Here is a 24,028-nt window from a genome sequence, read left to right on the forward strand (position 1 = left end):
GGCGGGCGCACCCTGAACACACCTCACCCGATGAACTCGGGCACTCCTGCTTAATCACCAACCGGAGTGAAACACTTGGGGTGACCTATGGCAGAGGTTTTGGTTATCCAATAAATGGTGGCCGGGGCGGTGGTACCCAATCCCGCCATTCAAATTGTAAGTGGTTCCAAGGTTCTTGAACCAGAGTTATTGTACTCGTAATTAACGTTCATGAGGCAATTCTCTGTTATTGCGTTTATGCTTATTACGCCTTGGAAAGTCTTCCACACTCGTGCCATTTTAAGAAGTTGTTAAAAGTATGTAGGAACTACTCGCTTACATTTAATTTTTGCATACTGGCAATATTTATCGATTTGCTACACTAAGGCAACGCACTGCCAGTTTTCAGCTGCCGCTCTGGATCAGGGTTGCCAAATCATGGGGAATTCCCCAAATTTTAGAGAATTTTTCCTTGAATTGGGTATTTTAGGAGAGCTTTTTTGTGGGGAAAATGCGGGGATCTAGGCATTTCTTGATTATTCAAACAAATTTAAAAATAAAATTTCAATTATTTGGAGAAATACTATATTTCGTTTTCTTTCACAGAAAATCTTATTTTATTTTTTCGTTATCCATTTCCAATTTTTTTTTTTAATGTTTGCATTAATTTTTTTTGTTAATATGTTCTTATTTATAACTAACTGTTCCCTACCACACATTGCTGTGACCTGTCACAGGTGACATCTATATAATATAGGAATATAAAATAACACGTGTGTTCTAATGCAACGTTATATCAAAACGACAAAGCAATCGTTGAAGTACTTTCGGAGATTTAAGATTTTGAACAAACCAACATTTATATTTATCTCACTATATAAAATCATTGGCGCTCCCGAAAAACACTATGCTACGTATACATACGCGATCCTGACTGCCGAACTGAACCTCAACTTGTAATGGAGAAATATTGCGTCAACTTAATTACCACGTTAAACGCCATTGTAATAGAATTATATTGATATTTTATGTAAATTTGCCAATTATGCCATTGTAACAGTTAATATAAGATAAGAACAACAAATACCATAGTGTGAGGTAGGTATGAGATAGGTAGTATTGAAACAACATAGGAATGTCACAAAAAATCATTTATTGGTAAAGAACAAAACATCGATTATTTTAACAAATAATTATAAGCAATAATTAGTCATCCGAAATACTAATACAAATTGAAAACATCTCCCGAGTAAAAATTAAAATTCCCGTTGGCGGCATTTATTTTTACTCGGGAGATGTTTTCAATTTGTATTAGTATTTCGGATGACTAATTATTGCTTATAATTATTTGCTATCCTTTATACTATGCATAAAACCTTGTCTTATAAACGTTAGTTTATCATTAAAAAATAATTATTTTAGTTATTATTTACGATTAGATTTAACCACAACATAAGACTCAAAATTTAGGATACATAACAATATCTCAAGGTGTGTGCTGTAATCGAAGATTCACAAGCACATTCTGTAGGAGGCCCACCACTTCCCCGCCCTGTTTTAGGTACTGATGGTACCCCTTCAGAGCAAGAGCAAGGACGCTAATTTTTTTTTTATATGAAGAGTCTACATTTAAAATTTCCAATCAATACCTCCAAAATGTCCATGCATACAATGTTATTCGCAGTATGCAAGTGCTGCGTATTAGTAACTTGTTAGTAAGATCTATTCTATTTGCAGGTCATATTTACAAGGTAACAACAATAACAGGTAAAAATAATAATTTACAGCCACCTGCAAAAGAAAATGGTGAAATGTGCACCTCATTTTTTGGTGGGGGGGTGTCGTCACCTGCTCCCAGGCAGTCCTAGGGGGAGAAAGGGCGCCATGCAACTAATAGATTGGAACCGCAAAATTTATAAAGGAGAACGTGATGACCAGCGATTACAACAGCTAGCTAACAGGAACAATATGTCCGCAAGTTTCCACCCATAATGTCGCCTGGAGCCATCGCTTCAATCCTTCCAGTTGTAAAGTGTCTCCTTGACCGCTGCCCGTTTGGTACTGGCTTCTCCGGTGACCGTCAGTGGCGCTGCTGCTCCGATCAACCATAGACCGAGAATCCCATAGACAAGTAGGCGGTCCGAAGATAGAGTTATGGATAAATTAACCATAAATGTAGCGGGGCAAAAGTGAACCGTTACAAACTTATGGAAAAGGAACGAAGCAACCTCAAATGGCGCGAAACGCCACTTGCAAGTTGCTTCGTTCCTTTCCCGTAATTCGTGGCTCGGTTCGACCATTAGCAATTGCGAATCATTGCGGGGATCCACTAGTTATAATTAATCGACTCCTTAGTACAACAGAATTCTCTATTTTTAACTTGTATTATACCTGCTTATATATTGTTCATATTCGGCTTATTATACTATGTCATATATACACTTATTATTGTACTACTAAACAACAATAACAAATTATAATGTAGAACATCCATCACGTCTGGCGGACCTCGATACAGGCTTAGTCATGGTGAGTTTAATAATTTTAAAACAATAAATTTCAATTGAAGAAATTAAATGGACCTTGGTACGGTTTATCGGGGGTCATACGAATATGGCACATAAAAGAAGTATCGACTCAATTGTGCTGCACGTTCGTGAAGGACTCATTGCTAGGGCCGATATTAGATGTATCATTACTATTAAATATAGAGATGTACTAAAAACTACTCCGATAATCAATAACCGGTCGGTGGCCGTCTCACCCAGGCGTAGTGTGTTCAATTCATCGGCTGGCTAAGTCCTCCATCACAACACAAGCAACATTTTCCGCTTACTGTGGTGGTAGTAGGAGATTTTCAAATATTGTCAGGTTATTCGTATCCCGGGAATTTTTGTCTTTCTTATAAAAAAAAAAAAATTAAAAAAATCCATTTTGCTGCATATTATGAAAACGGCACAAGAGTCTCAATTGCTCCCAACTATCCTGTGTTGAATGCAGTAACATAATTTGTTTATTTTGTATAAATCGATAATCGATACTTTAGTTAAAATACATTTTTTTTTTGTTCATGCACTTCAATCTACCAGTGACATTATTATACCATGTCCATCCAATAATTCAGTTAAGTTTGTCAAATTTTTTTTGCTGCTGAAACAAGAGCAGATAGAAAATTGACGATAAAAAAGGGGATTTGGAGTCAAATAGGTTGAAAAATGGTATAGAAATAATGAAACTACACAAAAAGAAACATCGAAAGAAAAAATCAGGTCTTGTCTAGGTTAGTTTACGCAGCTCTTTCAGGAACCAATCCCTGAGCTTGTAGATATGGGTAAAGGCGGTATAGGTGTTGGCCCTGCACGTGGTCTTTGCGTCGTTCAGAGGACCGTTGCTCACGATACCGCGAAGGAACCATCGGGGCTGCTTCTTCAGGTCCTCAGCCGATACCACGAACCCCCCACCACTGTCTCCCTGACAGAGCGCCGTACCTGAAATGATACGGGATGGTTTAAGATTCTTACAGCCAAAAAGTCTCCGTCAACTGAAGCAATCTTCCCAACATGCCTTCCATCGGTGTGCTTTGTGTAACTCTTAGTGACCAGCTCAGAGTCAAGTTAGCCTGTCAGAAGCTGGGCGTGGTGCACAGTGTACAGGGCTCCTCAAATACTTGAATAGTACACAACTGCTGACCCTGTACAAATAGGAAGTCCGTTTGATGGATTCCCCTATCTTAACAAACGGATTGCATATTTAGAGCACAGGAGTCAGCTGGTGTGAATGCTGTTCTGGTTTTACCGGTATTTCGAGGGAAGATGCTCTGAGGAACTTGGAAGCATAATTGATCTCTTAGGGACCGGTACATAGTCACACGCCAAAATTTGTACACGATTGACATTTTTTTTTTTTATATTAACTCCACACAGGAGGCCCTGAAGAAAATAATTTCCCTCAGGGCCTATGTCATCTTTGGGGATGCTGTGTGGAGGGTCTTTTTGTGGAGAGAAAGGAGTGAACATGGGTCTTGAAGAGTCCCATGTTGTAGGAGGGAGGAAACACAGAGGCCGGCAGTTCGTTCCACAGCCGAGCTGTTGAACCTAAGAACGAATCGTAGAAGCGACCCGTTCTCATGTGACAAATGTCAACCGTGTACAAATGTTGGGCGCGCGTTTGGCGTGTATCCCGACTATGCACGGGTGCCGAAGGGATCAATGACGCTAGTTCCTCAGAGCATCTTCCGTTGTAATACCGATAGAACAAGGACAGCATACCTACCTGACGCCTGTGCTCTAAAGATTGCAGTCCGCTTGTTAAGATTGGGGAATCTATCAAACGGACCGCCCGTTTTTGCACAGAGTCAAGGGTTTTTTCAGGTATTTAGGGGCTGCGGACCAGAGATGGCTACCAAATTCGAGAGTAGGGCGCACTTGCGATTTGTACAGGGTCAGCAGTTGTGTACTATTAAAGTATCTGCGGGCCCTCTACAGTACGCCCAGCTTCTGAGAGGCCAACTTTACTCTGGCTTCAATGGAGCCCCCGTACCTGAGCTGGTCACTTATAGTTACACCAAGCATATCAATGGAAGGCCTGTTCGGAAGATTGCTTCCGTTAAAGGAGACTAGATTGTCATTTGGATCCCTTTTAGACGTAATCAGACAGGATTGGGTCTTTGAAACATTAAATTCGACGAGATTATTTTTACCCCAGGAGGAAATACTCTCGAGATAACCGTCCATTCTCTGCTTCAAAGCCCTCCGAGCCGTTGGAGTTTGTGTGCCCTTTGGGGGCTTGTCAAACAAAAAGCTATCATGAACTGTACTGTCATCCGCGTAACAATGAATTGGTGCACATGTCAAAAGGTCATTGATGTGCAACAAAAACAAAGTCGGAGACAGAACCGATCCCTGTGGGACGCCAGCATTTATGGAGTGTAAGGAAGAGGTGAAACCGTCAGCAACCGCCTGAATCGACCTATCCCTTAAAAAGTCAGCAATCCACGTACACAGGGATGCGGGAAGTCCGTAAGAAGGCAATTTGTTGACAAGTCCTCGGTGCCAGACCCGGTCAAAGGCCTTGGATATGTCTAGTGCGACCGTTTGGGTCTCACCGTAACGTTCCGTATTTGTCGTATGAGACCAGATCGTTTCTATGACTCTTTCTTGAGTTCAACAGCTCGATTGTGGAACGATTTGCTGATCTCTGTGTTTCTTCCCTCCAGCATTCTCAAAGTCGAGGGAAATTATTTTCCTTTAAAAAAAAAAACAACGAAAATGTACTTTTTTACTAACCATTCGTGTACCCAGCGCACATCTTATCAGTAGTCAAGTATTTATTAAATCTGTACTTGGCCATTTCAAGTCGGCACTGGTTATAATTAATGACTGGGATAGTCAGGGTCTTTAGTTCAGACGATGGTTCACCAGTTTCTGTTCTACCCCATCCTGCCACCTGAAAATAGAGAGTCAGATTGAGTATCTTATTCACTTCTAATATGTATATGAAAATGTTTGGTTTTATAGTGAGAAATTGTTCACATTTCTGGTTACAAGCATTCTATCATCACCTGTCACCTGTATTTGATAATCACATTTTAAAAAGTTTATTGAAAGAGTTCAACGCAATTTTTTGAGGTTTATTAATATTAGATTTGCAATTCCTTTATAATCAAAAGATTATGATTTCAATTGGATAGCCCTGATATATTAATGTGGATTCACTTTCATGTTATACCATTAGATCAACTTTCCCTAGTATGTATTATTGTTTTAAAGCTGTACTTATTAAACTCTTTAACAGTGCATATTTTAACGAGGCCACTGCATAACAGGTTTTCTTATTTTAGTTTTTGTTGACAAGTTAGCAGTCCACAATGGAGTGCTGGTACCTACACTGGTGTATTGCAGTGAGGCATGGAAATGGAAAAGAAAGGATGAAAATAGACTGAATGCTGTAGAAATTATATCCCTAAGGCGTAGGCGTAGAGATGAGACCGCTTGAGAAATGTGGAGATCCGCAAATAATGCGAGGCTGATGTAAGCGTAATGAGTAAGATTAAGAAAAGGACGCTTAGATGGTTTGGGCATGTAGAGCAAATGAATGAAGAAAAGAGTGTAAGGAGAATATACGACGCAAACGTAATTGTGTAGAAGAAGTCGGGAACGCCCGATCAAGTGAATCAGATTCTTAAGTCGGGCCATATAAGACGATGTATGAATGTGAATGAGGCAAGAAGTGTGTGCCGAGACAGAGTTGTTTGGCGATCCGTCCTCTCTGTCTACCCCTGCGGGGAAATGGCAAACACTCGCTTGTACCTAGATTACATGAAGTTAGTAATAGATACGCAGATGTAGCGAATCTGTTTAACTGCCCAAAGCTAGGTACAAAAAGGCTATGCTATCATACCTTTTAAATCATTATTAATTAAACCTAAGTCTATTCATACTTGTTACATACTATCATACCTTCTAAATCATTATTAATTAAACCTAAGTCTACTTATACTTGTTACATACTATCATACCTTCTAAATCATTATTAATTAAACCTAAGTTTACTTATACTTGTTACATACTATCATACCTTCTAAATCATTATTAATTAAACCTAAGTCTACTTATACTTGTTACATACTATCATACCTTCTAAATCATTATTAATTAAACCTAAGTCAACTTATACTTGTTACATACTATCATATCTTCTAAATCATTATTAATTTAACCTAAGTTTACTTATACTTGTTACATACTATCATACCTTCTTAATCATTATTAATTAAACCTAAGTCTACTTATACTTGTTACATACTATCATACCTTCTAAATCATTATTAATTAAACCTAAGTCTACTTATACTTGTTACATACTATCATACCTTCTAAATCATTATTAATTATACCTAAGTCTACTCATACTTGTTATATACTATCATACCTTCTAAATCATTATTAATTAAACCTAAGTCTACTCATACTTGTTATATACTATCATACCTTCTAAATCATTATTAATTAAACCTAAGTCTACTCATACTTGTTATATACTATCATACCTTATAAATCATTATTAATTATACCTAAGTCTACTCATACTTGCTGAAAATATTTTGAAGGTACTTGTATCTCCTTCTAGAGCTTGTATTAATTTTATAATTTATGTTATCATTTTCTGATCAAATGCCAAAGTTAAATGTTATTTTCTTTAAATATTACTAGTGTTTGATTGTACTTGTTTTCTGTGACATGTAATTACTGTGTAGGGTATATTTATAGCGTTGATTTTAAAACATGTTATATTATTTTTACAACGACTGTGTACCTGTCAATTACTATTCTGTTTGGCACTCATGTGACGTTAGTCATCGACAAATAAATAAATAATTCAGTAAAAGAAAATTTGAAGTTGTACAAAAAAAACAAGATAATCAAATTAGTTTAACCTTGCCAAGTTGGCCATCGCCGGTTTGAATGGTGTTGAGCTGGTCGTCAAACAGGTCGATGCACACGGCGCTGATGGACTCCGAGAAAGAAAATGGCTTCTCCAGCACTACAAGAACCAAGTCGCCCTGTTGGGTTTGCTCGTCACCTCCGTAGTTTTCATGGAACAAGATATCGCTCACCTATAAAAACACTACTTATTATCATTTCATTCCACGGAGAAAACTTACTGAAATGAATTACTGTTAATTTATTAAAAATAAGGTCAAATTATTCGTTTTCCTGTTAAAAATGGGACTGCAGGCCCATATCGAATGAATTAAAAGAGTTACTAACATAGTATCAGTCAAAAGCGAATGTTTTATCAGGACGGTGGAACAGGTGTTCGTACAAATTCTGATATTTATATTGAAATACTGATACAGTCGCATTCCGTCATGATAGGTATTATCAAAAGAACAAGTGTTCTCGATATATTCTGAGTGACTTATATTTTATCAGCAAGTTGGCATACTGTTACTTTTTTAACAGGATCAATTTTCTCCGTGAACAAGAGGACATACACCACAAGGATGCCACGATAAATATCCTTCTTTCATCGCTAACATAACAAAACATAATTTTAAATTTTCAAAAACTACATCCCTTAATAATTGACCATTTCCTTCACAAACCTCAGATCTTTGGATAAATTTACTTCCCCTCTCTCTCTCGTCATCCCAGTCTCTGTAATACTTTCCCGCTGCTACTTTGTAATAAATGGGAGGAATAGGCTCGTTTTTGACGAGGTCCCAGAAGCAATGGCCGGCTGCAAATCACAAAACAGTTACATTGTTTTAAATGAAAATTTTTCAAATAACTTCAAATTAAGTTATTATTATCATAAGTTAATAAGAGGAAAAAAAAATCTGACTCGCTCATGTTTAATTTCATAATAAGTTTAATAGTGATAATGATTTATTTAATTTAAAAAAATCAATTCAAGTCAATCCCTTCTTTTCTCCGAATGAAAATCCAATCGAATTTTAAAATGATTTATATTTGTAGCATCGACGACATGTATCCGTCGGACGATTTTAATGGGGATATGTATGACCAAAAACTTTAGAAATTGTTTTGCAACGAACTTTCGACGTTGTCGAAAAATATCTTTTGAGATTCACTAGAAATTTTTTTTTTATATATTCAATAATATTGTTATTGGGTTTATATAAACAGTTTATTTTTATAAAAGTTCTGCTGTGTAATTATTATTACGCGTGACAGCTGTTTCGCCTTCTGAAGGCATCATCAAACTGTGGGTAGCCCACTTACAGACGATACATTTATATTATTTATAGATAGGTATTTTAATTTCAATTACTGATTTCTTAATTGATTTCTGAGTAAAATGTTAGAAATTATTAATGGTTATTACCCCAGTAAAGTTTCCCCGACTACTGTAATGTTTAAATTTGACTGAATGTCGTTATGTTAGTTATTCCCAAACGATGACTCATAGGGTTATATCAATAGCATAATTAAGTACTTCATAGTGCACTCATATTTGCACTAGGTTTGAAGATATCTAGTAGGGGCTCATTTCGTCGTGCCAGTAATGGTATAAACTTATCAATTACATTGTTCATTATTACATAGAATTGGTCCACTGCTTCTTCTGCTGATATATTCGCGATTTCAGACTTCCAATCAATACAATTATTGTAATTATTAATTTTCTTGTAATTGGATTTCCTGAAATTTTGCCTACGCTCTTTGTTGTTTTTAATTTTTGATTGAATCGCGGTGGATATTTCGAATTTCAGGGCTGGATGGTGTCTATCCTCTGAAAGGAGAGGGTCGTCGCTACGTGTAACTTTTGTTTCGCGACTGTAAAATATAAGGTCTAAGAATTTATCGTTGTGGTTCAGTATACTATTATATTGTAGTAAGCTCAACAGTGCCTTTGTTTGAAGCAAAGTTTGCGATGTAGCCGTGTTTGAGGAGGCAAGACCATGATTGTAGCCTTGGAAAAATGACCATGTTAGAGTAGTTAGATTCAGATCTCCTAGAACACAAAACATATTATTTGGTTCTGATGAAAAAACGCATTTCAGGTTTTTGGAAAAAATATCATAAAACGTTGTTGGCGAGACAGGAGGTATGATTTGTTCAATCTTATTTTTTCCCAGTCATCGAGACGGAAAGCTGAGAGCTCCTTGCGAGCTGCTACTAGCACACCGCCTCCGTCCATCTTACCAGTATGTATACGGTCTCTATCTCGTCGGAACACCTTGTACCGTGAATCTATGAATTCGGCCGTATTTACACTTGCTACTAGCCACGTTTCAACTAGAACTATAACACCATAGTTATAGAAAAAGGGTACAGGAAAGTGAGAGAGAGTTGTCATTGACAGCAGCAGTAACGTAGAAGTCACATATTTTGTTGATCATGAGTGCTTATTTTGTTAAAGTCTTCCTCACGACGAATGGTGACCATCCGAGAAAGATCATTTATTTTCGCCAGGATACTGCCATTCCGCACCCATGCGTATTTATAGCCACTTTCTTTTCCGGCGGCACGTGTTTTTGCAAAGAATATTTTATGTTTTATTATCAGGTGTTCATTTACATAGAAGTCAGTGGTGGGAGCGCCAATTCTTTTTGTCTACGAAGTGTGTGCACGCCAAAAAATTGCTCCACTAAAATCTTTAAAATTCATAGTTTATAAATCGAAATAATCACAAAGATATCAATTAATATAAATATGTAAAAGAGTAGTGTACTTTCTACTACTTTAATTAATCTAAAACGCCCTCGAAATACTCTTTTTAAGTGATTTTAAAATCTGTGCAGTGATCAATGCTAGTTATTGTCGCAAAATAACTAACAGAATACCATACCTGTCAGTTTAAAAGCTGGTAGCACTTAATATACGAACATTATCACGCTCGCTGATAAGTGGCCCGTAGCTTGAAGAATAACGTCGATAGCGTCGCCCGTTCCGGTAGCGGTCAGAGTTCTCAAGGAGCTGAGTTCGCTTCTCAGTGAAAGCAATTGTTTTTATTTTTTATTAAATTATAATAAGACGACCAACTCGCTAACTTTCAACGTATAACGCCATCTAGTGAGAAATGCGCACAATACGTCCGATTTAATTCTACAAAACCGTGCAAACAAAAATACTACGATGACGGTAGCGAACTATCTAGATGAACTTAAAAATGAAGTTTCCAAAATTCAAACAGTCAAGGATCAAAAAACAAAAAATACTATAGAACTCATAATAACGAAGTTAGAAGATGCAATTAAATCAGAAAATCTTACATTACAAGACAAAATCATCAGATTACAAGAAAATATAATCAACAGTGACAGAAAATAAGTAATAAAGGTAAAAAAACACGATTTACACTTTAAATAATAAAGGTAAAAAAACACGAACCAGTTGTTATCATAAAACCAAAAAAGAAGGATCAGGAAAATAATGAAACAAAGAGTGAAATAAAAGACAATATTGACCCAACAAATTTTGGAGTTACCGGCATGAGAAATTTTAAGGATGGAGGGGTTATAATAGAATTTAAAAATGCCACAGATATTAACAAGGTTCATGATGAGGTAATAGCCAAACTGGGAGATAAATATGAGGTAAAGATTCCTCAAACAAAAAACCCATCCGTCAAAATTATTGGTTTATCTGAAAAATACAGTTTTGAAGAAATAGAGAGAAAAATAAAAACTCAAAATGAGACCATCTGTGAACAAAGCTCAAAAATAAAGGTGACATATATGAAAGAACTAAAAAACCGAAGAAATCAAACAACTTTTACTATATATGCCGACGTCGACGGAAAGACTTACGACAGAATGTTAAATGCAGAAAAAATAAATATTGGATGGGACAGATGCAGGGTCTTTGACAATTTAAATATCATGAGATGTTTTAAATGTAATGGGTTCAACCACAAGGCTATAGATTGCAGAAACCTAAAATCTTGTCCAAAATGCGCAAAAAATCATGACGTAAAAGATTGCATGGATGAGGATATTCAGTGCATCAATTGTATAATGACAAATAAAAGATTAGGACTGAAACTAAATTGTAGTCACTTAGCCATGAGTAAGGAATGCCCAATTTATAAAAGAAAACTAGAAGCAAAAATTAGCAGAATTTCTTTTTTATAAACAAAAGTTACGAGAAAGATGAAATTATATACTTGAACATACAAAGCATCATAGCACATTACGAAGAGGTCAAAATACTTTTAGAAGAGAAGAAACCTTTTATGCTTATGAAGGTACTTGAAGTGATAATAAAAGAACAAATATTGCAATACTTAGATGAACACAATATTTTATACCAAGAACAATCGGGATTCAGATGTAATACTTCTTGTGAAACAGCGTTAAATGTAATCGTTGAAGAATGGAAAGAAGGAATGAATAGTAATAAATTTATCTTAGCAATACTCTTGGATTTTCAAAGGGCATTCGAAACCATAGATCGAGAAATATTGATAAGAAAGCTTAAAGAAATTGGTTTCTCAACTCTAGCCATTAAATTAATAATAATAAATTCTTTATTCCAGGAATAAATTAATAAAAGAGTATTTGAAAGACCGAATACAGGTAACAAAAATTAATAATCAATTTTCAAAACCAATGGAAAATAAATTAGGAGTACCACAGGGATCAGTCCTTGGACCTCTATTGTTCATACTATATATTAATGACATGGTGAAAATATTTTCAAAATGCAAAGTACGACTATTTGCCGATGATACACTTATATATATAATTGGAGAAAACTATGAAGAACTAATACATATTTTAAATAATGAACTAGATAATGTATCAAGATGGCTAAAAATAAATAAGTTTAAATTAAATACAAAAAAACCAAATGTATGGTAATTGGTTGTAAGAAGACATCCAGTGAAAGCAAAATCAAAATTGATGGTGAAATTATTGAAAATGTTACCGATATAAAATACTTAGGAGTTATAATAGATTCCAAACTCAACTTTAACAAACATGCTGAATATACCCAAAAGAAAATTGGAAAAAAGATGTCTTTTTTGGGAAGAATTCGCCAAAAACTGTCCGAAAAAACTGCAATCACCATTTATAACTCCATTATTGCTCCACATTTTAATTACTGCTCAACTCTCCTTTTCCTGTGTAACGACCGAGAGCAAAATAAATTTCAAATTCTCCAAAATAGGGCAATGAGAACAATACTAAGACGAAATAGATATTCAAAAGTAAATAAAATGTTAAACGAACTAAATTGGCTAACGGTGAAACAGATGTTGACCTTGAACACGATGATATTTTTACACAAAATAGTTAACAACCTGCTACCCAAATATTTTTCGAATAAAATTGTATACAACAAGGACATACACAAACATAAAACTAGGACGTGCAATGAAATCAGGCTACCAAAGAAGGACAAAGCGAATACCCAGAATAGTATATTATATAAAGGGATGAAATACTATAACGCGCTGCCGGAAAACCTTAAGTGTGCCCCAATTGAAAAATTCAAAATGTTGTGTAGGAGCCACATCAAGCAAGAAAAAAAACATAGTATATTTATTAATTAGTCATTTGTAAACTTGTACGAATTACTAAAATAAAATCAATTAAAAAAAATAAAAAAATTCCTAGTAGGTCTGTTGTGAGGCCGCGGCGAGTCCTTACCGCAGCGATGACATCATCACGGAGACGCTTTGTCGTGAGCTGGACGACTATGCTGCGTAAGACGAGTGGCCGCAAGCGACGCGGTGCACCGCCACCACAGCGCCTCTTGGAAGCGGGAAGTTAATGATGGACCCCATTATCTCCTTTTGCCTCGGGAATGCCGTGAATGTCCAGTTTACATACTCTGCTACGCTGATCCATTTCGTCTTGATCGTCTCTGATTGATTCGATTTCCTGTCTTTGGCTGGTATTTACTTTCTGGAGAATAGTTACACATCTCATAATTTTGTTGCACCGGTCCTTCCACTCATTTGACAGCGCGTCCAATTTTTGATGAATGGCGTCCACTGCGAGCTTACTTTCAGTACGCATTGTTTCAAGTTTCGACTGAAGAAGTTGATAAGGGAGTCTGTGTCAATGTTTATTATTGACTGGTGCATTGACCACGGTGAGTCCATGGGGCCAGATTCACTTAATAGAGGTGATGATGGTGTTTTCTTCACACCGAAAACCTTGCTGCGAGATTTAGACATTTTGGTTATTTAATGTTCTTCTAATGCCAAAATATGCAAATATATTTTTTAAATAATAATAATGTGAAATGCAAGGAGCAAGGGTATTTATTTATTTTTATTTAATGCCAGTAGGATTCGAACTGAGGTTCTCCCAAAATTTACAAAGTAATAGCGGGCGCCATCACCACCGGGCTAAAAGTCGCTTTTGTTTTGGGGGAAATATTTAAGTAATAATCGTGTTAGCGAATGGCGTAAAATATAAATATATTATAATTGTTTTTTTTTGGAATCTGTGGGATTCGAACTGGAGTTCTTCAAATCTCGATGCAGGTTTAGCGAGCTTTCTCGAGCCAAAATCCGCCAGGTGATGATCTGGTTTTGTAAACCACACAGACTAATTAATTTCCTATATAAAAAAAATATGATTGCAAAAATTTACTCTGCAGTAGGCGTAACAATATTATCATCCAGCCACCAAATACAGGGTGGCGCAGATGGATCGGGTGGTTTTGAAGTGGACTGTACGTCTGGAGTGGGGGAGCCAGGTGTTCGGCGGTCTTCGTGCTGTGGAGGGGGGGACGGAAAGTTTCAGTTGCAGACTGGCAGTCAGTCGCGATGGCTACGTGGTCCGTTGAGCATCGTGTTTTCGCAGTGGAAGAGTTTTTACGCAATAACGAGTCAATTGTTGCTGTGACGAGTGCCTTTCGCCGGCGTTTCAACATCCCACCTCGCGGTAGTGTTCCTAAGCGAGATACGATATTGAGTTGGGTGCATAATTTCCGCACTACTGGTTCATGTGCTCCAAAATGGACGTCTAGACCGCGAACAATAAGAACGCCTGAGAACGTGGAGTGTGTGAGACGCGATGTCATTACGAGCCCACGTCGATCAACGAGACATCGTGCTCAAGCTCTTGGAATGTCACGTCGGAGCCTTCAAAGGATTCTTAACAAAGAACTGAAATTCCACCCCTATAAAATCATGGTGGTCCAGAAGATTCTCCCAACAGACCATCTTCAAAGGCTTCAGTCTAGCCAACAGATGTTGGAGTTATTGGAAGATGAAAACCTGATTATCATGATGTCTGACAAGGCTCACTTTCACATTAACGGCTACGACAACAAGCAAAATTGCCGTTACTGGGCCGACACTAACCCAAGAGACCTACACCAACGGCCTCTCCATAGTGACAAAGTGACGGTTTGGTGTAAGGTTTCTAAGGTAGGGATAATGGGGACTTACTATTTTGAAAATGAAAGGGAGCAGGCGGTTACTGTTAATTCGAAGCGTTATGTGAACATGATTGAAGAATTTCTTCTCCCACAACTTGAAGAGAACAATTACGACATGGACAATATGTGGTTCCAACAAGACGGGGCAACTGCACATACCGCTAGGATATCAATGCAAGCTGTACGCGCTCTGTTCCCTGGTCGTTTGATTTCCCGTAATGGAGATCTCCATTGGCCCCCTCGCTCACCGGACCTCACGGTATGTGACTCTGGGGCTATTTAAAAGCAAGTGTGTACATGAACAAACCCCGGACCATTCAGGAGTTGAAGGCAGCAAGTCACAACGAATTTACATTAATTCCTGGTGATGTGCTTGAGCGGGCAATGCGGAACGTTAAGGACCGACTCCAAGAATGCGTCGCTCGAGAAGGAGGGCATTTGATGGATTTAAGTTTTAAAAACAACTTTACTATTTTTTTGTTAATAAACTTCCATTGTAACTACACATTTTGCACTTTATTTCAATCCAATACCTTTAAAATTGACAGTTTGACAAGTATTTTAAAATCACACGATCCATCTGCGCCACGTGTACATAGAAATAGAGGACTTACCGAAGATATCATCCGTTTTAAGATGGGCTCCAATTCATTTCCTCAAGGTTGTTCTCCAAATTTGGCAGCGGTCGACAATCAGAACCATAAAACTATCATTTGCACCATGAAAAAACGATCTGTCAGAACTAGCTCTCAAGAGAGTAGAATTTTGAATAATCCGAATTAACACCTTGTAATTCAAAAATAACTTTCTTGCGACAAAAATATTTAAAATCGTAAAAAGATGACCAAAACAGGACTAGCGAAGCCATCTCTCGACAAACAACATCATTTAAATAAATTCTGCTGCTAGAATGAACAGATAACTGAAATTCATTGACACTCCCCCTGCAGAGCTAAATCCATGCAAGAATGACCAGAGAGGTCTATAATATCCAATTTTTTTAAATTTTAAGTTAAGAATTCTACCGCTTCTCCACCGCCTGTAAAGTACCGTAAACTATTTGTAATATTAATTGACTTAGCACATGTACGTTTTTATTTTTATTTATTATAAGTAAATAAATGATCTTTTAAAGTTATTGCAATTTTTTTAAATTTTTTCTGCACCCTCTCTATTTATCTGTGAACCTCATGTACCATTTTTTCAAATATTTTAAAAATATCAAAGATTCCAACATATTTAATAGTTTTGTGTTAAAGTCTTATACATACCGCTGACGACAATGTTTGAGCGGATGATACTCCCACCGCAGATCTGAATGATGACTTCTCCCTCCTTCTGGAATATCCCCACGTGCCAGGGGAACGTGTCCTTCTTGGCCGTCTGTCCGTGGACTACGTAAGTAACACCCTGCCCCTTCTCGAAACCACAATCTGCAAATATACAAACATCTCCTAGCTTTACTAAAGAGTGCAATTATTGAATCAGCATATTCCAAAGATGAAAACAAACAAAAAATATATTAATTTGTAAATGTTTGTTTTTTAAGTTTTCGCAATTTCGGCTTACCATATTTGTTGACCTGAAATCTTTTAAAGTGACGGATATTTTTGAAAGAAATTGAATTCGTATTTTAATTACATATTTTAAAATATTTAACTACAAATATCACAATTAAAAAAACGCCCTGGTTGCCGGCATTAAATTTGAATCTAAGAATACGGCTATTAGGTACAGATTAAATTGATGTCCTGCTGAATCTCTTGTATTGCTAATAGTACAGTCAAGTTAAACATGAAAAGGGGGTTGTGCTTGCAAAAGGTCCAGTCATTCTGAATTTTTTACATGTTGTTAGGACCTAAACCAGAATTAAAATTGCAACTTCGAAAGTGCTGTGCGAGCGGCGCGGCGGTGGACCTAAAAAACCAGGAAATTTTCGGATTTTTTTCAGTTTTTGCGGTGTAATTTTTATTTTTACTTTTAAAGTAGACTAAATTTTCTATAATTTGAGACCAAAGCAAGCCATAAACAGCCATTGGTTTTTGAGATACAGTTCTTCAAAAATAGGCAATTTTTTCCAAAAAGTGAAATTCATTCGAAATGGTCACTTATTTTGTAAAATAATTTCTAAAATACGCATCCCACGTCAAATATTATGGGAAATAAAGTTGTTCATTAACATAAAAATGTCCATTGTAAAATGAAACTCTTCAAAGACAAAATGTCTGGAAATGGTTACATAGTTAAGCACTTGTTTTCAGAGAATTTGAAAAATTCATCAAATTTCAAGTTATGTGGAGGTTTTATTCAGGTTCTGTTTTATTTTATTTATTTATTTAATACATGTTACATTTTTATGAAATTTACTTAAAGTAGATATAATGAATCACCATACTAGGCGGCTGCCTGTTTCATGGTGACCAATTGAGTGTAATTAATTTGTATGAAATATGAAATCTAGTGTAAACATATGAAATTAGTAACTATAGATGAAGCTAAAATTTTGGAAAAATTGTAATAAAAAGTAGAAGAAAAAAGTGTTATCATCATTATTATCATTATCATTCCGACTTTATATATATAATATAAATACGTTATATATATAATACATAATATAAATACGTTAATTTATTTATTTATATTATTATTTTTATTATTTTTGTTTTTGTATAACCATTTGTATTACGATATATGTACAACATTGTTTTATTGTTTTTTATATTTTCTTATTTATGTTACCACCATAATACGGGCATTTTGAGGTGATTTTGCGCAAAAACCGCGCTATACAAACCATCCAAATATTGTTATTATTATTGGCCTAGTTTAGGGTATTAATAGTAAATAAATAAAAAATAACAGAGTTTTTACAGAACTTGAAAATTAACTTAAATTTGATGAATTGTTCAAATTCTGTGACAGAATCCTTCCTTATCTATAGGTTATTTTTAAAAAAACTTATCAATGGGTTTTTCGTGTTTTTATATCTTATTTATATTTTCAAAATACCTACCTTTAACCTTGCTTAATTTAATTAACTAATCAATTTCCCAATTTTAATTTATTTATTTAATAATTTTCTAATTCCTAACTAATATTTTCTAAATACCTACCGCACTTAAATAAATAACATTCCAGTATATCATATAATTAGAAAAGAGTTGAAACAAAGTTAAAAATTGATTAACAATTTTATTTAAGGCTTTATTTAATAAAAATTAAATCCCTTGAAGAATCAATTAAGACATTTTTAGGTAGTTTCAAAAATAAATAAAATAATAAATATTTTAAAATAGAAGAATATTATATTTGTTAAAAGAATACATAATTTTGATATTATACAAGAATGACGCGGTATAAACTTTTCAAACTTAAAATTTGAAATAAGAAAGATTTTTTTATTTTTTATAATAAATATTGTGTGAGTGTCTTTGGTATATTTTCTTATTTATTTATTTAAAGGCCTGAAAGGGTTGAACATAAAAGTGGTACATGAATCAGAAGAATCTATAAGGTGTAAGTAGTATAATATCTGTATTGTACAGGGTGTTCTGTGGTAAAGTGCGCTAAGAAAGAAGTGAAAAAAGATGAAAAAAAAAATTCAAATGTTTTAAAATAAAAAAAAATTATTTACAAAACAAATAAAATTAATATTTTACCATGAAAAAATATTTTTATCGGAAAATAAACATTGGAATTTCATTTTACTTAAAAACTTAAAGAGTTAACGAGAAACTTGTTGTAAATCGGTAGAAATTGTGTATGCGGAGGCTTAACCGTTGAATCTCCAGTATCAACTGACGGCCCCTTTGTTGCGTAAAACTACCTTAACCCTCCCGCAGTGGAGGGGGGTAATGCGCATACCCCAAACGAGAGGTTTGTTCAATATTTAACGAAACGAATCCATGCCAAACGAAACGTCTGTAACCAAGTGGATCTTCCGACGACTCCATGCATTTTTCTGACTTATGGGCTTTTAAACTATAGAAATCCCAATTATTCATGGTAACTTATGTATTTGCACAGAAATAAGTAAAATACTAAAAGGATATGTCAAGTATTTAAGCTAATATAAGGAGGATAGTAGTTTTGGGTACTACCTACTCCCCCACTTGGCTGCGGGATAGTTAAGTTGTTTTTTTAAATCACACACTTTGTAATTTAAGCAATCGTAGAAAAACTATTCGGTCATTTTAAGACATTAAATAATATAATGTCCAACGGAAAAAATCAATTTTATCGTTTTTACCGTTACTATGTATGATTGACTGCTGGGTGAAGATGAGCAAAGTCTGGTTTAAATGGTGGGTATAGAAAATAGTTACTAATATCTGAGTTTTATTTGAAAGGGCAAAAAGAATATTAGGAGACTCAATGGCTCCTTGATATATGGTGGACCCCAGTGATGGGTTCAAATAGGTGAGAATCTCCAAGAATGTGTAAAGCTGGAGACATTTGAAGGAGGACATTTTCAAAAGCTGGACACCAAAGAGCTTATACAGAAGAACAAGAAGAAGAGAGGAAAATAGAAAAAAAAGAATGTAAAGAAGAAGTAATAAAATGTATGTTGGGTGGCAAAAGCAGTTGCATTTCGACGTTTAGCCAGGAAAACAAATGAAGAAGTGTCCTATGTCGGGAAAGTGGGTAGAGTCAGACCCCACTACCGCCAGCCTGAACTTGCCCTTCACTTCCGTGATTCTTATTTCTTTCAAATGGGAAAGAAAACCAATAGTTTGGTGCAATCGCCACACAGTGGGCTGAAAATCGCCTTGAAGACTTGAATTTTCAAATGTATTTTTTTTTTGCTACAAATGGATTCTGCTGATCATTACTATGCTATAAAATTTCGTACGAAGCAATTGCGTGTACAAATGAAGGAGTTATCATTTTTTAATGAAAAATTTGTATGGCACTGACATTAAAAATGAGGCTATCTCTGGAATCATAAGGTTGGCCATTCTATCCTTACACACAGATATACTACTATTTATTTGTATTTTTTGACATACTTCGTATTGTGGCGTAACTTGCGATTTTTTTTTTAAATCCTCAAAGTTGAAAAAAAAACTTTTTAATGTTGATGATTCATTTTAATGCTTTAATTCTTTTAGGCTTGCAGTGTAAATAAAATATTCTAACTAGACAAAGCATACTCATATGTATGGGTGTAAAGAATTTCAACGTTATTTTAATCAAATCAATTAATTTCGAATTTTCGCCTTCAGATCATCACTTCCGATCTCATTGTCAGAGTTTTCTCGTAAATCATAAACCGAAGTACTTATTTTATCATTTCTACTACGCCTTTTCTCTTTACCAAGTTCTGCTAACAAAATGATCCGATAAGTATCCATAATTGTGATGCGAACATCGTTATCAATATCTATTGTAATCCTGATGCCTTTAACGGTCTGACCTGGTTTGCACTTTGGAGTAGGATTGTCCCAATTGCCTCCACCGCCACACTTCAAGTCGTCCAGGAGTTCCGTTGAGATGTGTCCACTTTTGCACTTGGAAACGATGGTGGTTCCATATGACATCTTGCTTTCGCACGAGATAACATTGTGCATGAGATCTCTGCACGTGAAGTCTACTGTGAGGGAACTCACGTTTTTGCACTGCCCTGAAATAAGACAATGAAAACAAAATTAGCATATATTATTCTTTATAGAAAACCGAATAGAAGAATCCGACATCGTAGCCACATGAGACGAGTTCTCTACCTAAAAAAAAAACCACCGGTAATTTTTATTTTTTTATTATAAAGTTTTTTTTAGTAAAATTATCCTCATCTATTTTCAATTTTCGACCTAATTGCGCCATCTCTTGGGCCGGTTAGTACGCAATTACAAAGATATTTTTTTTATTTGACTGAGGATTGAACTTTCTTCTCCAGGGACTGAATAAAACGAGCGAACACCGCTTGTTAGGCGTTCCTAAACCAAAAACCTTATTGAGTACCGATGGTATTTCAAAATCACTGCCGGCTTCGTTGGGTGAGGGTCTTCAAAACCGGCAAAACTACATTTGAGGAAAGTCAATACTCCATGCTAAGGATTTAACATTAAACTCGACGAAAGCCAAGAATATTAAAATGTTTAGGGCTAGAAACATTTTGATTTGCAGAGACGTAAATACTCTGATCAATATCTTAATCTGTCAATATCTTATTTTTATACAGTTTGCATCCGTATTCTTCAACACCACAACTAAATCTAAATATTGTCAACTAAATCTTGTATTTTCTGAATGTTGAAAACATTATAAAATAAAACACTAAGGACGGGTTGTTTCGGAGAATTTGAACAATTCATCAAATTTCAACGTTCATTTTCCAGTTCTGTGAAAGATTTTCTAGAGTTCTGTTTTAATTTCAGTTTTGTCAAGCAACTAGCCTATAATGAAATAATAACCGAATTTGAATAGGACTTTCACAGAACCCGGAAATGAATGTTGAAATTTGACGAATTGTTCAAATTCTCCGAAACAACCCGTCCTAAGAAAATTTAATGAAACTAAATAAAGTTAAATTAAATGTAATCAGGATCACCATTTTCTTAAACTTATTTTGAAGGTATGCATTTTATCATTGAAAAAGGGGAAAATACTAATAAATGTAATCGAAACATGAAACAAAACAAGACACAGAAAAATAAAAAGTTAACGGTCACAACTAGGAATCGAACCCAAGATATCTTGCCTTACCGGGACAGGCGTCTTAAACCACTCAACCATTGAGAACTATTTATTCAGAGTCGTATTTTTCGATCTCATATTTCAAATTTAGAATTAACAATGTCATCTTATAAGTTTATAATGAATTTTTTTTGTAATATGGATAAAAAAAAAAATTGTTCTATTTCATGTTTTTTTTTCTAACCTAGATATTGTTCTATTCCATGTTTCTTTTATAACCTAGATATTGTTCTATTTCATGTTTCATTTATAACCTAGATTTTGTTTTATTTCATGTTTCGTTTAGATTTATCAGTGTTTTGTCTTCGATAAAATTAAAATAAAGTATTTTAATGAAATCGAAATTAAGTAAACTGAAATAAAATAAATAATTTATAAAATGGTACTTCCCCTTGGGGTGACTTTTCACAAAACGGCCCTACGAAAATCATCAAAATAATATTATTATTATAATGTACATAAGCACATGATCATCAAGAATCTCACTGATCAAACTAATGAGAACATTAGCGACATCGACCCACCCTTAAACGAATGGGAACATTAGTGACATCGATCCACCCTAAAAACTAGAAAATATATTGTTTTAATCCCTCGGGACAATTTGTTCGTTTTTGGGAACAAAACATAAATGGTCTCAGAGAAATAGTTATCTCCCTTGTTGTTAAAGTGAAAAATATGATCTAACCGTGTTAGAAAGAGAAAACATTACGCTTTATATTCAAATCTAGAAGTTAACCACAGTTTAATCAAAATGTTTACCTTTATTAAACCAAAGATTCCAACGCAATTTGAAAAAAAATTACCAATCTTTTTTTCAATAAGCTTAAATTAGGTGACTTATTTTTATATGAAACTACAAAGTGAAATGATAGTAAATTTATAAAACAGTTATAAAACCAATTGTTAAAAATAAGGTTTGTATTGAAAAATTTAGTATTTCAAAAATGATGTGGTTATTTCTAATATGTAATAACATTTAAAGGCGTATTTTATCACCTTTCAAAAACAGTTTTTAATTTTCTGATTTTTCGGACGTTCAGTAATATTCCATTTATTTGGCTTTTACTGCAAAGCGGGAATACTCCAACCTTCTGCTGGAATATGATTAAAGAATAACACAAAGTAGAGTACTCACTGTTACAGACTGGTTGTGGTCCCCAGGCACCTTTATCGCATATGGGGAAGGCTGTCGAGGATAGGTCATACCCAAAGTTGCATGAAAACTGTAGGTAGCTTGATTCTGGGACACGTTGTCCTGGTCCAAGTTTATAAAAATGTTCGATGTATTTCCCTCCTTCTGGATATTCAGGCAGAGTACAAGCTCCCTCAGGATCGCTGTAATTATTGATTGATCGATTGGATAAAATGCAAGAAAGGAAAATTCATTTATTTGCACGAAAATTTACAAAATATCTCACATTACAATGCACATGTACAAGCTATTGAAAGAACAATATAATTTTTTACGTTTTCTAAGTTTTCAAATGGGTATTTCAGCAATTTTGTTGAACTACAACACTATTTTCAATCAAATAAATATGCTTAAATTGTCTGACAGAAGCATTTTCACCGACTTTCACTGAATTTTAATTGATGCATTTGATAGTCCAGAATTGCTTGCATTGATAAGTCGGGATTTAATTCATTGCAGAAATTCTGGTACTAACTACCATATGTATTCCTCAGTAGAATACTTATGAAGGGAACTAATTAAGCGAGTCAGTGGACATCAATAATTTATCAAAAATACAAAAGATTGTTACTGAGGTAGTTTAGTTATCTATAATAAAAAACTAAACTAACCATTATTAGGCAGAGAGGACGGACCGCCAAAAATAGGTGTTGGCACACACTCCTTGCCTCATTCACATTCATACATCGTCCCATACATACTATTATTATTCTGTCTCTTGAAATGGCCCGACTCGAGTATCTGATTCACTTGATCGTACCATGTCTTCCTCGGGCGTTCCCAACTTCCATATAATTCTCCTTACAATCCTTTCTTCGTTCATTCACTCTACATGCCCAAACCATCTAAGCGTTCCTTTCTTAACCTTACTCATAAAGTTTACATCGTATGGTTTTACCACACATACGCCTCAGTTCAATCTACTTTCATCCTTCCTCTGCCAGTTCCAGGTCTCATTGCCATACATCAGGGTACCAACATTCCATTGTGGACTATGTGATGGTTTGAACACATACATAATATAAACGAGACGCACGTACTCAAAAAAAAAATTGTTGAGATTAACAACATAAAATACGACAGGCATGCCCTTCAAACAGAGTTATGAATTCTTTACCACGGAATTGTAGACCTTTGCAGCGTGTTGTGAAAATAAGATGAACTCTTTTAGACGTGAGTTTGGAAAATTGATTGAAGCGTTTTAAAGTAAACACGTTCCCACGGTAAGGAAGAAAGAGAGGATATTGCAGGACGAAGACAGTCAGGGTTTAAACTTCAATAGGGAGAG

General features: G+C 35.1%; 1 protein-coding gene across 3 annotated transcripts in view; it reads right to left on the reverse strand.

Moving 5' to 3' along the window:
* Nucleotides 1-1,128: 1,128 nt before the first annotated feature.
* Nucleotides 1,129-24,028, reverse strand: part of LOC149410007 (modular serine protease-like) — a 59,866-nt gene continuing 36,966 nt past the window's right edge. Inside the window, exons 8-14 of one of the 3 annotated variants that reach the window (XM_089648747.1) lie at nucleotides 22,684-22,883; nucleotides 20,266-20,472; nucleotides 16,121-16,282; nucleotides 8,087-8,220; nucleotides 7,415-7,594; nucleotides 5,265-5,424; nucleotides 1,130-3,467 (exon numbers count right to left, since the gene is read on the reverse strand). In XM_089648747.1, the coding sequence (XP_089504873.1) occupies nucleotides 3,256-3,467; nucleotides 5,265-5,424; nucleotides 7,415-7,594; nucleotides 8,087-8,220; nucleotides 16,121-16,282; nucleotides 20,266-20,472; nucleotides 22,684-22,883 (1,255 nt within the window). In that variant the 3' untranslated portion in view covers nucleotides 1,130-3,255. Of the gene's footprint in view, nucleotides 3,468-5,264; nucleotides 5,425-7,414; nucleotides 7,595-8,086; nucleotides 8,221-16,120; nucleotides 16,283-20,265; nucleotides 20,473-22,683; nucleotides 22,884-24,028 lie in introns of all 3 variants that reach the window. The other 2 variants (XM_089648745.1, XM_089648748.1) reach the window with 2 other exon arrangements.

Source organism: Hesperophylax consimilis, chromosome 28, assembly GCF_061612785.1.
Source record: "Hesperophylax consimilis isolate HC1 chromosome 28, BYU_Hcon_1.0, whole genome shotgun sequence".
Lineage (NCBI taxonomy): Eukaryota > Metazoa > Arthropoda > Insecta > Trichoptera > Limnephilidae > Hesperophylax > Hesperophylax consimilis.